Source organism: Lates calcarifer, linkage group LG2 (genome assembly GCF_001640805.2).
Source record: "Lates calcarifer isolate ASB-BC8 linkage group LG2, TLL_Latcal_v3, whole genome shotgun sequence".
Taxonomy (NCBI): Eukaryota; Metazoa; Chordata; class Actinopteri; family Centropomidae; genus Lates; species Lates calcarifer.
This window is the reverse complement of record NC_066834.1, coordinates 30343045-30358399: the sequence shown is the minus strand read 5'-3', so window position 1 is coordinate 30358399 and position 15355 is coordinate 30343045. Positions and strand designations below refer to the sequence as shown.

The 15355-nt window shown below is 37.2% G+C and overlaps 1 protein-coding gene across 3 annotated transcripts in view; it reads left to right on the top strand.

The window, feature by feature from the left end:
- Positions 1–15355, top strand: part of pam (peptidylglycine alpha-amidating monooxygenase) — a 41085-nt gene that overhangs the window by 6712 nt on the left and 19018 nt on the right. For all 3 annotated transcript variants that reach the window (XM_018667895.2, XM_018667894.2, XM_018667893.2), the window contains exons 4-15: positions 1764–1887; positions 2676–2733; positions 3164–3251; positions 3907–3998; positions 4375–4458; positions 5524–5572; positions 5823–5890; positions 7510–7590; positions 7678–7754; positions 9467–9570; positions 10991–11184; positions 13858–13917. In XM_018667895.2, the coding sequence (XP_018523411.1) occupies positions 1764–1887; positions 2676–2733; positions 3164–3251; positions 3907–3998; positions 4375–4458; positions 5524–5572; positions 5823–5890; positions 7510–7590; positions 7678–7754; positions 9467–9570; positions 10991–11184; positions 13858–13917 (1079 nt within the window). The remainder of the gene's footprint in view (positions 1–1763; positions 1888–2675; positions 2734–3163; positions 3252–3906; positions 3999–4374; positions 4459–5523; positions 5573–5822; positions 5891–7509; positions 7591–7677; positions 7755–9466; positions 9571–10990; positions 11185–13857; positions 13918–15355) is intronic.

Here is a 15355-nt window from a genome sequence, read left to right as displayed (position 1 = left end):
ACACTACAATACAACACCTGTCAACTTCACCTAGGTGTGAAGTTTGGCTTAAATTCAAATTCTGGCTTATCATTGGACAAAACCCACCGGATTCCCTGTGACATGGATGTGACACCACCAGGTAATAAGAGTTGACTAATCCTACTCCACCGTGCTTTTTTCCTGTGTGCTGTCATTGCTGCAATAGCTGAAACTTTTTCCTTTGTCCATTCAACTTTTTTTTAAAGGAATGGAGTGTTATGAAATTAAATTTCACATGAATAGCGACATTGGAAATTTGTTTAATGAAAAAACTGCTAGTGTGTTGAATACTTATTTCCCCCACTGAACATAGCCCATGAACTGTCCTTTACCAGTTAAAAAACCAGTATCAGGTCTGACAAATGCCAGTTCGCCTGCCCTGTTGCTGTGTGGTAATAGAAGAGAGTTCACCATATTCCTCTGGGGAGAGTAGAATCTCCCTTCCTAGGTTTTGCACGCTCCTTTCTTTTTCCTCACTAACCCACAACTACACACACTTGCCATTTTCTCAAGTGGTAGATCACGTTGACCCTTTGGTTTCTCACCTCTTGCGGTTGAGTCCACCATCTTGAACTCTGCAAGACATCCCCAACTACGTGATCTCAGTCGCCATCTTCCCTCTATCCTTCTCCACACACACACATGCCGTGTGTTACATGTATGCTGGCTTGCCTTGATTGCTTGTTGTATAGTTGCGGTCTTCTGCCACAGCATAAATTGCCATATGCTGGATTTCATTGGAACATAATTAAGTTTGCCTTTTCAATTGTGTCCAAACCACACAATTCTACCCCTGATTCCTATGTTATGCTGTCAGTTTATGTTGTTTATCCTGCAGAAAGTCTCCACTCTGGGCCTCAGATGTGCTGCGATGTCCAGGTGGTGTATAACGCATCAGAGTTCATCCTGACCCATTGGACCTTGGAGCTCCTGCACTATTGGCTTCAGATTGGCTTATTTCATTGCAGCATTTACTTTCTGCCACATTTGGCAGTTCTAAGCAGCTGCACTACCAGTTTCCTGCAGTTCTGTATGGGATACTCCGTGTGTCACTCTCAGTTGATGAAGTAACATTGATATTGGCTCTTGCTCTGTTGTATTTCTTGCTCTCCAAAACTCCCATTCATACAAGTATGGCTCTATGAATCCATCGCATATAATAATTTCTTCTTGTGTGTCATTAATTCATACACCTCGTATTGATCAGACTGTGTCCCAGACATTGTACATTTCGCAAAGAACTTATATTACAAAAAAAGGTTGCAATATGTAGCATAACATATGAGGGAAGCAGTATAAACAAAACCATGTCCAAGCATGCACAGTGCCTTACAGGAGCTACTCTGAAACCATTGTTAGTCTGTGGACCTGTTGTCAACCAATGCAACAGTGACATAGTTTTGGGACAGCAATAGAGCTATATGGCACAGAGGAACAGGTTCTGGATACACAGAATATTTGTGTTAATATTTGTGATTAGGATAAATTCATTGTTGTTTTTGGGTTGGTTTATTTAGTGCAGCAGCTCAGTGTATTGTCAGTGCTTTGGACTGTCAGCCAAACACATTCTTTAAATGAAGAAGGGCTGGTAGATATGAACTTAAAATGTATTATATTTTTGTATTTTTGTACATATAGATTGTTGTGTCTCCAGACAAGACAACCTTATACTGCTGTGTTTACAATTTATAACTGTTATAGAGCTCAAAGTAAACCACTTTGTTCCTATATTCCTCCCAAAGGTCTCAGGAAAATGTCTTGTTGGATTCCAACAACTGTGTGTCCAGGACTGAGCAGCAGCAGGTCCTCACAAACTCTCACAACTTTTCTGTGCATATTCGGATGCCTGGTGTTACCCCAGATGGGGTAAGTCTGTTTCTTTGAAACATATTCCTCAGAGGATATTATGAATTCTTTGACTTAAAGAGTGTACTCATCAATAGTCTGAAACCATTAATCCATTAGTGAATCTATGAACATCTGTATTTATCTTGATAATTGATTAATCATTCATTCAATCAATCATTTCTTCTCATAATAAACTGAATATCTTTGTACTTCAGACTGTCGGTCGGACAAAAGAATAAGACATTTAAAGATATCACTTTAGACTCATGTAGCATACATTGTACATTTCGCAAATAATGAATGGAATTGATAATGAATGGAAATAGTAATCATTAATTGCAGCCCCAGATGGTGTTTGTTTCTCTAGGAGAGTTGGAATGATTCAAATATCCATCTGAACACACACTTTGTAGGGAGCTTTTATGCACAAAGTGCTAGTGCTGTGTGAGTTTTGTGAGCTCAGTTTGAGTTTTTGTTATCTTACAGTTAGTTTCAACTACAGAAATGCTTCATGGGGCCCAGGAACCATCTGATGAATCCAGGAACCTTACCTACATTTGGACCAAAGAAAAAAGAATGTTTTTATTTCCTCAGCCATAGTTTGCTGTTCTGAATGTCACCCATCTCTCAAATATCACACATGTAAACTGTGCTCATAACTTTATTTTTTACTTTATTTTATTTTTGTTACTCCAGATAGTCTAAAATGAGTGCACCATAACGTTGTGCTGTTCAATAGTGCAAATGAGTGACTGTTCTCTATTATTCAGTAATGAATATCATCATTGTTTTCTTAAATGTTTCAGTCGGACACTTACCTGTGCATGGCATTTCCTGTGCCAACTAATCAAGATGCATATATTGGTGAGTATATCTTCTTTAAAATATTTTCAGTAGACAAACATATGGTATATAGACCTGTTCTAAGTAGAAGCAGTAAAAAAGTAATAGTATTTACATTGTAAAGGTAAAAGAAGCAGAATAGTGGTGGCAGCAGAAGTCCTCTTGTGGGATATGACTGCTGACTTAAATATAATTTGAAGTGGTGATTGTCTTTCTCCCCTTCTCCAGTCAGTCTGTGATGATGACACTGTGGTGTCTAAATGTTAGTCTCTTTGGCATATGTTTGTTCTTCAGTGAACTTTGCTGTTCTTGAAATGAGGGGCACATGATGCAACCCAGTATGTGTCTGAATTTGCTTAGACAGCAAATCTTCATACTCAAAAAATGTTGAGTAATTCAGTGCAGTTCTTTAAGTATGAAATATTTTAACCAGAGTGCTTTTCTTCCTCAGTGGACTTCATACCTCATGCCAGTATGGACACAGTCCATCACATGCTCCTGTTTGGCTGTCAGACTCCTGTCTCCACCAGCAGCTACTGGTAATATCCAACTTGAAGTCACAGCTCTGTGTCTGAAAGTTTTTTTTTTTTTTTTCCATGCATAGTAATCACTACAGTGGACAGCTATAAAAAGCTGTTTTCTTGTACATGCATGTGTTTTGATGCTAGAATTGCACATCAGCCAACACATGTTGCTCCAAACACTGCCAACCACTGGCCATTACGATTAATCATCTGTCCACATCATGCATCACTGGCTATATTTCAACTACATTTCATACTATCACTGTGACAGATAAGATAATCCTTTATTAGTCCCACAGCGGGGAAATTTACATTGTTACAGCAGCAGCAGGCATTGTAAAAAATAGAAAAAGGCATAGATATGAGTAAAATACCAAACAAGATATACACAATACAATATTATAAAAATATAAACAAAAAAAGTGTGTGAAATGTAAACAAAATAACAATATACACAGGACCTTATACTAGGGATGCACAATAATTATTGGGTCTTTTTTATGAAAAATATGCCATTTTTTATTGGCCCGATAATGAAATTTAATCTGATAAATAGACCTGATAATGGAGCTGCCAATTCTTTATGGAAGTACCTGAACATATAGACATGTCAGGTGTTTGTGTTGCTCTGTAGTTCACTTTGTGAACATAAGGTGGTTTCTGTCTCCAGGGACTGTGGCAGTGTACAAGGCACTTGCGAGGATGAAGCCTCCATTATGTATGCCTGGGCTCGCAACGCACCTCCTACTAAATTACCCAAAGGTAAGTCTCTCAAAGGGTTGGCTCACAATTACCAAAAGTCATATTTATTGACTGACCTCAGGTTGCATCTAGCCATCTGGAGAGTTTCACTGTGAGGCTCTGAGATTTTTATCTCCTCACCAATACATGGAGGGAAATGGAAATGATTTTGTCCATCTTGCATTATCTTAAAGGAGCATGTTTTTTCCAAAAACAGTTACTCTGTATAATCCATACACTTCAATGCTTACAGTTTTCATAGGGACTATTTCTTTAGTAATATTTTTTTTTATGCACAACAATATGTCTTTCTATCTTTTGTTTCTCACTTATTTACATCTGTATGTGGTTTCATGTCTTTTTCTAAACTCTGCTCTTGTCTCTATTATCTCTTCAGATGTTGGTTTTAAAGTTGGAAAAAATTCAGGAATGTCCTACTTTGTACTGCAGATCCATTATGGAGATGTCAGTTCTTTCAGAGGTGAGTCCTAATGAAAGTTAAAAAACTGACATTTATGGTTCATAGAAATGATTTCATCATTTAAATCAAGTTCCATTAAAGTCTGGAAAGATCCAAGAGAGCAAACTCTCCACATACAACAAGTGGTGCGTGTCAGGGTCAAGGTGCGTGTCAGCAAGCAGGAACAAAAAGATCTTGTTTAATATTTTTTTCCCTCAGCTGGAGCTGTCATATTTGATTTCTGATATTGTGATATACTTAGTTTAGTTAGCAGACATTTTGAAGAAGAAAAGGAGAAACAAAAGATTAACAAGACCAAACATATTCCCTCATACACATCTAACAAGTAAACACAGCTAGCTAGCTGTATCCTCTGAGTTTTCTATAGCTTAGAATCCATCTTCCATCCACCAAACACAGCACCTCAGGTACTATAGGTCAACGTTCTTAAAATCTTGTTTTGTAGGGAAAAGCTAAGTTCATATCAGCTTAAATTTTCATGGAGAAATTCTAATTCATTGAATGATTAGCTTGATCTCTCCCTCATAGAATATCTTTTTTTTACTTGAACTTTACAGGCTTTATAACTATATAGAACAGGTTGCTTACAGACCCACCCCAAAAATACAATAATGACTTTTCATTTAGCTCCATCATCAAGTCACATTTTCTATTTATACTACTTTGGTTTACGACCAAATACCTGAAAAACTAATGATGTTCCCATTGGCCTTACTGGTACTATGTGTTCAGTGATAATTAGCAAATGTTAATATAGTTACATGCTAAATTAAGATCTGTTTCCATTTAGCTCTAAACACCACTATAGCACAGGGTTAAAGTACAGCAAGAACACCTGTATATTGTAATTCAGTCCAATACACAGCATCAAATAGCTTTTAAATAAACTTGAAATCTCACTCAGGATCTACTTTGTTGTGGTTTTAAATTTGACTGCATCATGTTAATAATGATTCTCTAGCATATAATTTGCTTCCATTTATGTCATTTATGTAAATAACAACTTTGGTGATTATAGTGTTCATTCAGAAGTGGCTTTTTGATTTAATTTTTTTTGTTCTACAGACCATCATAGAGATTGCTCAGGACTTACCTTAAGAATGACATCCAAGCCGTAAGTGTTTACTCACAAGCATCAACTTTGCACTGAACGCTGAACTAAGAAATGTTATCGGAGGCAACTGTGAAGTTTTTTGCCTGTTGGGTATGAATAAGAAGCAGCACGATGTTAAGCTTGTTCTTCTTGAGCATGAGGAAGAATGTACATATAGATAACTTGAAAATAAGAAAAGCCATTAAACATTTTGATTAAAACTTTAGATCTTCCCAACCTCTGACTTTTGCTCTATGTTCCCTCCTCAAAGGCAGCCATTCATTGCTGGCATATACCTGCTCATGTCTGTGGACACAGTTATCCTTCCAGGAAAAAAAGGTATGTTTGGTATATTTTTCATATATATGTATGTATGCTGTAAAATGACAATGTCTTTGTTGTTAATGACACTTGCCTTTATTGTTTACTAAAGGAAAAATGATCATCTGCACAGTAGTGCTGTCATTCTATGATCATGATTAATAAGAGTCAAAACTGAAAAGTCTCCTCAATATTCCCCTTTACAAAATATGTAACCAGAGGAAATTTGTTTGGAATTTACTTAAATTTGAAATATCCTGACGATTTTGATGGTCCTCCAAATTGCTAAAGATGTTTTCACTATTCCAAATGATGTTTTAAGCAATAAACTCAGAATCTGTGTGTAACATCTTCTGCCATGTAGAAAAGCACTGAAGGTAAATGACAATTCAGTTCAATCTATCCTGAAATTATGTAGGAAAGTGAGAAGAGGCGAAACTCAACATGCAACGTGTTTTGTACTTTCTGAGAGGTGTGTGTTTGCACCTATGTCTGCCACATGAAGCCAAATAGGCGAAAAGACACAACCCTGTTTCTACTCCACAGTTGCAACTGCAACCCAAAATCTGATTATCTTCTCCGTTGTCACCTGTGCTCTTCAGAAGAACTGGCTTTTAAGTGGAGTACCTTGTCCACAGCATTATCTGACATAATTAGTAACTGAAATTCAATTATGTGCCTCGAGGTAACTTTTGTTGTGATTTGGCACAATATAAATAAAAACTGACTTAACTTGAATCAGAGCAGTAATTATTTTCAGTTGTAGACGGCATTTACACCACACTTTTTTCCCAGAACGACCTGATCCATATGTAACATAGACGCCTCTCTACCAGAAATGAATAAGGTTGTTGGGTGCCAGACAGGTGAGGTCTAAACTAACCCACAGGGTTCAATTCAGTTTAGTACAGTTTGTATGTAGGTGTGTGAATATGAATGGTTTCTGGTTCTGGTAAGATATGCGGTGAGCATAGGAGAAGCCAGGAGAGTTTGGGTTGTGAAGGGGACTTATCTGTGGGTGGATGGTTGATGTGTCCTCTGATCCAGCGAGAGAAGCCTCAGAAAACCGAGTAGGACAGGTCCAGCTGCTCCAGGGTTCCCATCTCTCCTCCTACAGTCCATATTTGATCCATGTTACTAGTCCTTTTTTCCTTTGTCTTGCCTTAACGGCAACACACAGTGTTGATGTATGATGTGCATAGCAACACCTATGTCTTGTGAAAGCCCACATGTTGACATACGTCAGTATATCTGGTTATGTCACTGTAATATATCCCACTGCTGACACTGCTGCACTAAGTGATATGGCCAGTGTGTGTTTCACTTTATTTAGGCAACATTTTCATCCAGCTTAATTGTGTTGAGTCAACATTAAACACTGATGCATTTTCCTTATTTTGCTTTGTGGAGGAAGATGTTTAATTAAGGCAGTTAAAAATATTATTATGCAAGTAAGTTACAAAAAAAAAGAATTCAAAAATAAATCCATATTTCATGTGTAGTACACTTTCCACTTTCACATTCCACATTCAAATGGTGTTATTGGCATGCTTTAAAAGATAGGAGGGATAGAGAAGGGGATGCACAGTGATCACAGAATGGGCTTGACTTGACATCCTTTTATTCTTCCTTGTTAGTTACAAATGCAGACATCGCCTGTGATTACACTTCATATCCCATTTACCCATTTGCCTTCAGGACCCATACACACCACCTTGGTGAGTCATACCAGAGAATTTAAAAGTTCATTTCAGAGTAACATTTGTCAGTATCAGTGGTAGTCTGGATGTATATCTCTGTTACAGGTAAAGTTGTCACTGGCTACAGGATCCGAGATGGGAAGTGGAGTCTGATTGGAAGACAGTCCCCTCAGCTACCACAGGTACATTATAACAGAAAACAATCAAAAGATGACATTTTCACAGTGCCTTCATATCTGTTCACTAAATATGGCACTGGAGTTGACAGCCTTCAGCTAAGTTTAATATAATGACTGGAAACTTTGGAAACAGCTGGCCTGACTCTGCCCGAAGGTGTCAAAATTGGCCCACAAACACCTCAAAGCTCACTAATCACTATTCATATCTCTTTGTTTAATCCATACAAAACCTTTGTCTGAATTGTGTTACCTTTGGACTAAGACAGGCTAGCTATCTATCAAATAAATAGGAGAGTATTATGAACCTTCTCATCAAGTGAAAAGGTGATGTTAAACTATTCCTGTAATCAACAATTTTGATAATTGATAAACAATTTAAGTCATTTATCAAGCAAATTGCCAAATATTCTCTAGTTCCAAGTTATTCAATGGGATGATTTTCTATGTATCATTATAATGGCTCAAGGTGCAGTTAGCATATTGTGCTGACAGTCTGCTGAGTGTTTTGTTAATGTGTTTTATGTGATGCCAATGCCAAAAAAGGCAGACAAAAAGCTCCCAACTGTATCTTTGTAATATGTTTGTGACATATAACAAATATTATGTGCACTACATATACAACTTGGGACGGTCTTCAGATGTATGGATTAATGAGGCTGCTAACTTGCAGTGATAGCATGTTGGATCAAAGTCATATTTTATTTGTGATTATCAAGACTTTCTCTAACTCATGTTAGAGCTGCTTATGCAGTCTCACCATTAATGGGATTTATCCTGAATGAACCAATTACCAGTCTGTGTAAGATTCTAAAACTCTTATATATTTATGATGGCAGAATGTGATGTGTAAATATAAAAGCCCAAAGCAGAGTACAGTGGTAAGAAAAAGTAAGTGAACCCATCTGCTTTTGTGATAAACTTAACCTAAAATAAGGTCAGATCTTCATCTAAATTACAATAATAAACACAACACAATGCATTTTAACTGTTTAAACACAAATTATTATATGGTTGCATATTGAATAAATCATTCAAACATTCACATTGTAAGTTGAAAAAGTATGTGACCGCCTTGGCTAATGACAGGAAAAAAAAGCTAATTGTAGTCAGGAGTTAGCAAACCAGCCAAAGACAACCCTTGTCTACAACACTACTGGTGAAAGGTTTCTTGGTCTAATAAAACTAAGGTTGGTAAAAAATGGCTACTGCATACAATCATGAAAATATCATGACAATGTTAAAGTTGAAGGTTGGAGGGAGCATCATGATTTGGGGCTGCTTTGTTCCTCCTGGGGCTGGACAGCTTGCCATCATTGAGGAGGAAAATTAATTTCCAAGTTTATCAAGATATCTTACAGGATAATGTCAGGGTGGCTTTACACCATTTGCTCAGTAGATTTTGGGCGATTATAAATGTTTGTGTGTCAAGCACGTTTTGTTTGTCTGTACTTGTGAGTTAAATGAAGAGCAGATCACATTTTATAACCAATTTAATGCAGAGAACCAGGTCATTCCCAAGGGTTCACTCATCTTTCCTTGCCACTATATCTGTAATCATCTATAAGCTTGTCAAAGTTGCTCCTGGTTCTTTAAAGAATTTATAATTATCAGGTTAGATTTACATTGTGACTGATAAATCTGAATTCAGTCAAGAATATATTGATCATGAGAGTGGGGTTTGCTCATTTTTCAGCTTCGATTGTGTTTTTCTCCAGGCTTTTTATCCTGCAAATAAGGAGGTGAATGTGAAGTATGGTGACACCATTGCTGCCAGATGTGTGTTCACTGGTGAGGGAAGAACTTCCAAAACTTACATTGGGTGAGTTGTCAAACCAAGTGCACCTAACACATGGTTGCAACACATGATAGATTACATATAATTAAAAGAGCCTTTTAATTTTCTATGGTTTTATTTGAGGTTGTATTAAGACTATTTGAATAATAGATGAACTCTGTTTGTATTAGAATATAACTTTTTGGGAATTTGTCAGCGGTATATACAAGTATTGTGGCTTTATTTCAGTCACAGTCCGTTCCCCTCTGTCACACTTTGTGTTTCTTTACACTTGCTGTCTGGTTGCTCATGTAGTGTGCAACTTGCTCTACAAGCTGTGTGTGCCACTGGGGCATTCAGATGAACAACAGCCCTGTCTTTAAAAGAAATATAAGGATCTATATTGTTGGGATTGTGTTGTTTCAGTTATGAGATAATGAAATACAATTCAAGAAGGCCAGTTTGAGAGATACATACATGGCTTTTAACAGACACCAAACTGCACAAACACTGCTCAGTTGTTTTTTTTTTAAAATACTGTAGATTTTACAAGTTCACCATGTAGGGAAAGTTACAGGAAAATTAGTCATCAATTTCTTGGGCAACCCCACCCATCCCTCTATGATGAGTATGATGAGCTGTTGCAGATGGGGAGCACCTTCAGCCACAGGTTTATCGTCCCCAAGTGCAAGATGAAGCAAGTCAGGTGCACCCTAGTGCCAGGAAGTGCCTGAGATCCTAGCCAATGCCTGTTACTCTCACCCTAGATGGGTGCTGTGTTAGTGGTTACTCAATAGATGAGCATCAGTGACTTGAATATGAGCAGCAACAGGAAGCCAGTGGACAGTAATGAAAAGTGGAGCTGTTTTTGGCTGATTGAAGACCAGACATGCAGCTGCATTTTGGACCACCTGCAGAGGTTTTACTGTGCATGCTGGCAGTCCTGTTAGGAGGGTGTTACACCAGTTGAGGCAAGAGATGACCAGTGCCTGTACAAGGAGTTGACTAGCATACTCAGTTCTTTCTGATGTTATGTTGAGTTGATTATTTAAGAACTGTGACCAAGATATGAGTGCAAAATTTAACAGTGTTCAACTTGTCAGTGTTCAATTGTCACAGAGTATTGACTGTATCTTTGCTGTGCTATAAAGATAACAACTGCCAGCGGTCTGTATATGATAATATATTGGCCAGTTTGTAGAGAAGATCATAATGATACAGATATAACACTGCTCCTCAGTGATTACATAAAGATCATCTTTCTTTTTGCATATACAAACAAAGACAAATCAGTGCTTCCCTTGATGGACAGATAAAGCACTGCAACCAGACATGGTTTTTAGGGGTGTTAACAAGGCAGTTCAGTATGTCCTCAAGAGGGATCAAATATCAGGCACATGCAGAGCATGGCTACTATTGCAATGTGATGTATTTATCCCCATCTACTTTTCTGTTTTGTCTGCAGTGGCACCTCTGATGATGAAATGTGCAACTTCTACATAATGTACTACATGGACAGCAAACATGCAATCCCCTACATGAACTGCATGGAGACAGGCTCCAAAGAGTTGTTTCAACATATTCCAGCTGAGGCCAATGTTCCCATCACTGTCAGTCCAGGTTATATGAACTCTATGATGCATATGGAACACTCAACAGGTACAAATTTGTTTATGTTGCATACCTCTAACCCAAAGTTATTTAATGAAGCATTTTTCCCTTTTGGATAGAATATGAATGTATGTTAATGTAAGACTCAATCACACTTCTATTTGCTATGTTTTATGTCACCTTGTGTAATTCAGTTTACATACAGTTGAGTCCATAAGTATTTGGACAGTGACACAATTTTCCGAATTTTACCTGTGTACACCAACGTTATGGATTTGAAAAGAAACCATCAAAATGTAACTAAATTATAGACTTTCTGCTTTATTTCAAGGAGCTTAACAAAAATATCACATTAACCATTTAAGATTTACAATATCCCTCCATTTTCTGAGGCTCAAAAGTAATTGGACAATTCAGTTTAATGGCCAGATGTGGCCTGTTCATTTATTTCATGACAAATTAAGAAGATAAAAGGTCTGGAGCGAAAATGTTGAATTTGAATTTGGTAGCTGTTCATGGGAATTCTCAATATGCAGTCCAAAGAGGTGTCAATGCAAATGGCCATCATCAGTTTTTTGTGCACTGATGAGCTCAATAACACCAAAAGTCCTGGAAAACCATGGAAGACAGGTAAAGTTGACGATTCTAGAATTCTTTCCTTGGTGAGGAAAGATCCTCTTCACTACAAATAGCCAGGTCAAAAACACTCACGAGGAGGCAGGCATATCATTGTCAAAATCTACAATCAAGAGATACCTAAATGAAAGTAAATACAGTGGGTTTACCACAAAGTTGAAAGCATTGATAAAAAGAAAGCCAGATGAGATTTTTGCCAGATTCTTTGAACAAATGAAACCAAGATTAATTTGTACCAGAATGATGGAAGGAGAAGCGTATGGAGAAGGAAAGGAGTGGCTCATGATCCAAAGTGCACTCAATCTGTAAAAGTACTGTAAAAGCAACCAAGAGCTTTCTTCTTCTAATGCAAGAAAAATGGCAAGAATAATTCCACTGCAAAAAAACGAAGTGAATGTGACCCAAACAACTACAGACCAGCATCCATTCTAAGTGCTCTTTCAAAAATAATCAAAAGAATTATACAGGGACAGATATATGAATACATTTCAAATTGTAACCTTTTCAGTTTGGTTTTAGAAAAACCCATTCTACTGAAACATGCTTCCTATATTTAACAGACCTCATAAGAAGAGAAGTAGATGGAGGGAAGTTTTGTGGTATGGTCATGCTGGATTTGCAGAAAGCATTCGATACAGTGGATCACAGCATTTTATTAATGATATTAAAAGCCATGGGCTTCTGTGGGTTGGCCCTGAATTGGGTCAAATTGTGTTCAGATGGTTGATGTAACTGGGGCTCTCATGAGACGTCATGGTGCGAGAGGATAGTATACTGGGCCTGTTATTTTTTCTACTACATATAAATGACTTAAAAACAGCTGTTTTGTGTGATCTCTTTTTACATGCTGATGATTCAAAATCAAAATCACCATAGTTTATAGTCAAAGTCGGAGAGTTCCACATAATTGCTAAAGACCATGTAAATAATCTTGGTTGCTTTTTAGATAGGCTCTTATCAGGCATAAACATGGTCTTAATATCCCTCACTAAGATAAATAAAAGAATAGTTTCTAGCCAGAAAAGCTTCTTTTTTTGGACAGTTCAGTTCATCATACTTAAGCAGGAGCACTAATTCAAAGTCATTTTGATTACGCTGCCATCTCCTGGTACACTGGATTATCACAGCACCTCAAAAATAAATTACAAATGTTTCAAAATAAATTAATAAGTTAAATATAAGTTAATAAATTATTAAGTTATATTAAAGGTTCATCCTCAAACACATCTTGATCCTACACATTTTAAAAAGCTTAACTCGTTGACAGTGGACAAAAGTAATATATGTACAGTTGCTATAAATATGTGATTAACTATGTCATTGATAAGGGGCAATCATAGCACAACAAATTTCAAACCTTATCGAGTCAATAGCTTAATGGGCAAAAATACATTTCTCTATAGTGCAGCAGTAAAGTGGAATAATCTGCCCACTAATTTGAAAGTGAGTGTTTCACCGAATTTGTTCAAAGTGATAAAATGAAATTTGTTTAAAGAAATGGTCACAGAGTGCCATGTTTATTTGTTTGTTTGTTTTTTGTTGTTGTTTTTCATGTGTTTTTTCTTTTTTGTAGATTGTTTTGTTTTTTATCACGTGGAGCGTTACGATAGAGGACCACAATGAAAATAAGCCATCTGGATTTATTGTGTTTTAACCTTCAATGTAATGACTGCAGTGCAGTCATTACATGCTTTTCACTTACTGAAGACACAAAGGAAGGCAGAAAGACCCACAAACAAGCAGCAACTGAAGGCAACTGCAAAGGATCTTCATCCAGATATTAACAGTAATCCTTATAATTATGTTAGTTTGTCCAAGCTCTTTTGAGCCTTTGAAAATGTAGGGACTATGTACAAAAATGGCTGTAATTCCTGAATGGTTATTGAGTATTTTTGTTAATCCCCTTGAATTTAAACTGAAAGTCTACACTTCAGTTACATCTTGATGGCTTTTGTTCTAAATCCATTGTGGTGGTTTACAGGGACAAAAGTAATGAAAATGTGTCACTGTCCAAACATTTACATGAACTCTAATTTACATTTTTTAAAAAGAACCTGTCTAACTAAAATTTCCCCCCCTCCAAAGATCATCAAGATAACAGAAAGCTGTTGGATGCAAAAAAGGCAGAGCAGATTCTGGATCAGGGTAAGTTCAAGAACAATGAGCTGCACCACTGGATTAATACTGTAACTACATTAGGTTTAAAAGTATTTAACCTTGTGGACATTGAGCAAAGTTTTTTCACTACAAAAACCCATTTCCCTTAAATTCTTACATTTTCTGTACCATTTACTCGTAACTGACATGTCAGCCTCTGGGCCAGATTTCCTAAGGCTTTTGTCTTAGGTGCGGATGTGATGCATTCTGCCCTATATGCATGTACTGCATGTTTCAAACAGTTGCTGCAGGCTGGAGGTGCAGTTTGTGTGTCATTTTTGTGAGTGTGTGCAGTAGGGTAGGGTGATATGGTAAAATTTTTAACTGACCTCCATCAGTCAAACAACCAGTGGTTGCTGACATATTCGCACAAGTGTTTGGAAAAAAAATACCTTCACCTTATCCTCTATCATCTTTCATCTTTAATATGAAAATCATTTTTTACTACTCCTACTACTCCTCTTTAGTTAAACAAAATAAATCACCTTGAGATCTTTGGTAAGCAAAAATCTGTGGACAGGTTATTACTATTAGTATTATTACTTTGAATTCTGTTTTTCAGGTTAATTATTTACTGAGTTGACTTCTCAAGGAAGCAAACCCTTAAATAAGCAAAATAAAATCACAAAAATATCCCCAAAACATCTCCCCCAAAAACAACCAGAGACGGATGATTTTCATCCAATCGTTCAACCTTAGTGTGCATTGAGGGTCTCACTCAGGATTACACATGCATTTAAGGAGGATCACACAAATAATAAGAGATACTAATGATTGTGCACTCCACTGGATTTACCATGTGACCATGCTATTTGCGATTCTCAGTTTTCCTGGCAATATTCTCTACCTTGGAAAAGCAGACGTAAATGTGGTGGACGGGAAGAGCTATGATTTATATATAACCAAAACCTTATTATTCTAAACAATCCTGGAGGGAGCAGTTCACTATTTTCAGGCAGAGAACCAAGGCCTTGGACATGACTGTCATCCCAGCAAATAAAATTAATTTAAACAAACAAGAATTTTAGAAGACAGTATTGGTTCATTCTAACTAGTGTGTCATCCACTTAGCAGATGGAGGTCCATTTCATATTGGACAAGAAACCCACTAACATCTGGCTTTCATCTTCAGTGGGAAAGGGTACAATCAGCATTTGCTCCTGGGTCAAACTACTCTGATGTAGTCATTGGTATTTATTGGCATTTATTCTGGTTTGATGCTATGATGCGCATCAAAGTTCCACATGTTGGCGTGGAACATTTATTGGATTTTCCAGGGTTCTGTATAAAAGGTACAAACATGGAATCGGGGGGCATTGTTGTTCTTCCTTTAAGCTGACAGCAGAGGTAGTCACAGAACTGAATGGACTGTGTAAAAAGGGGAGCCAGCATGGCAGAACAGAAACTGTTGTATCACACATCACGC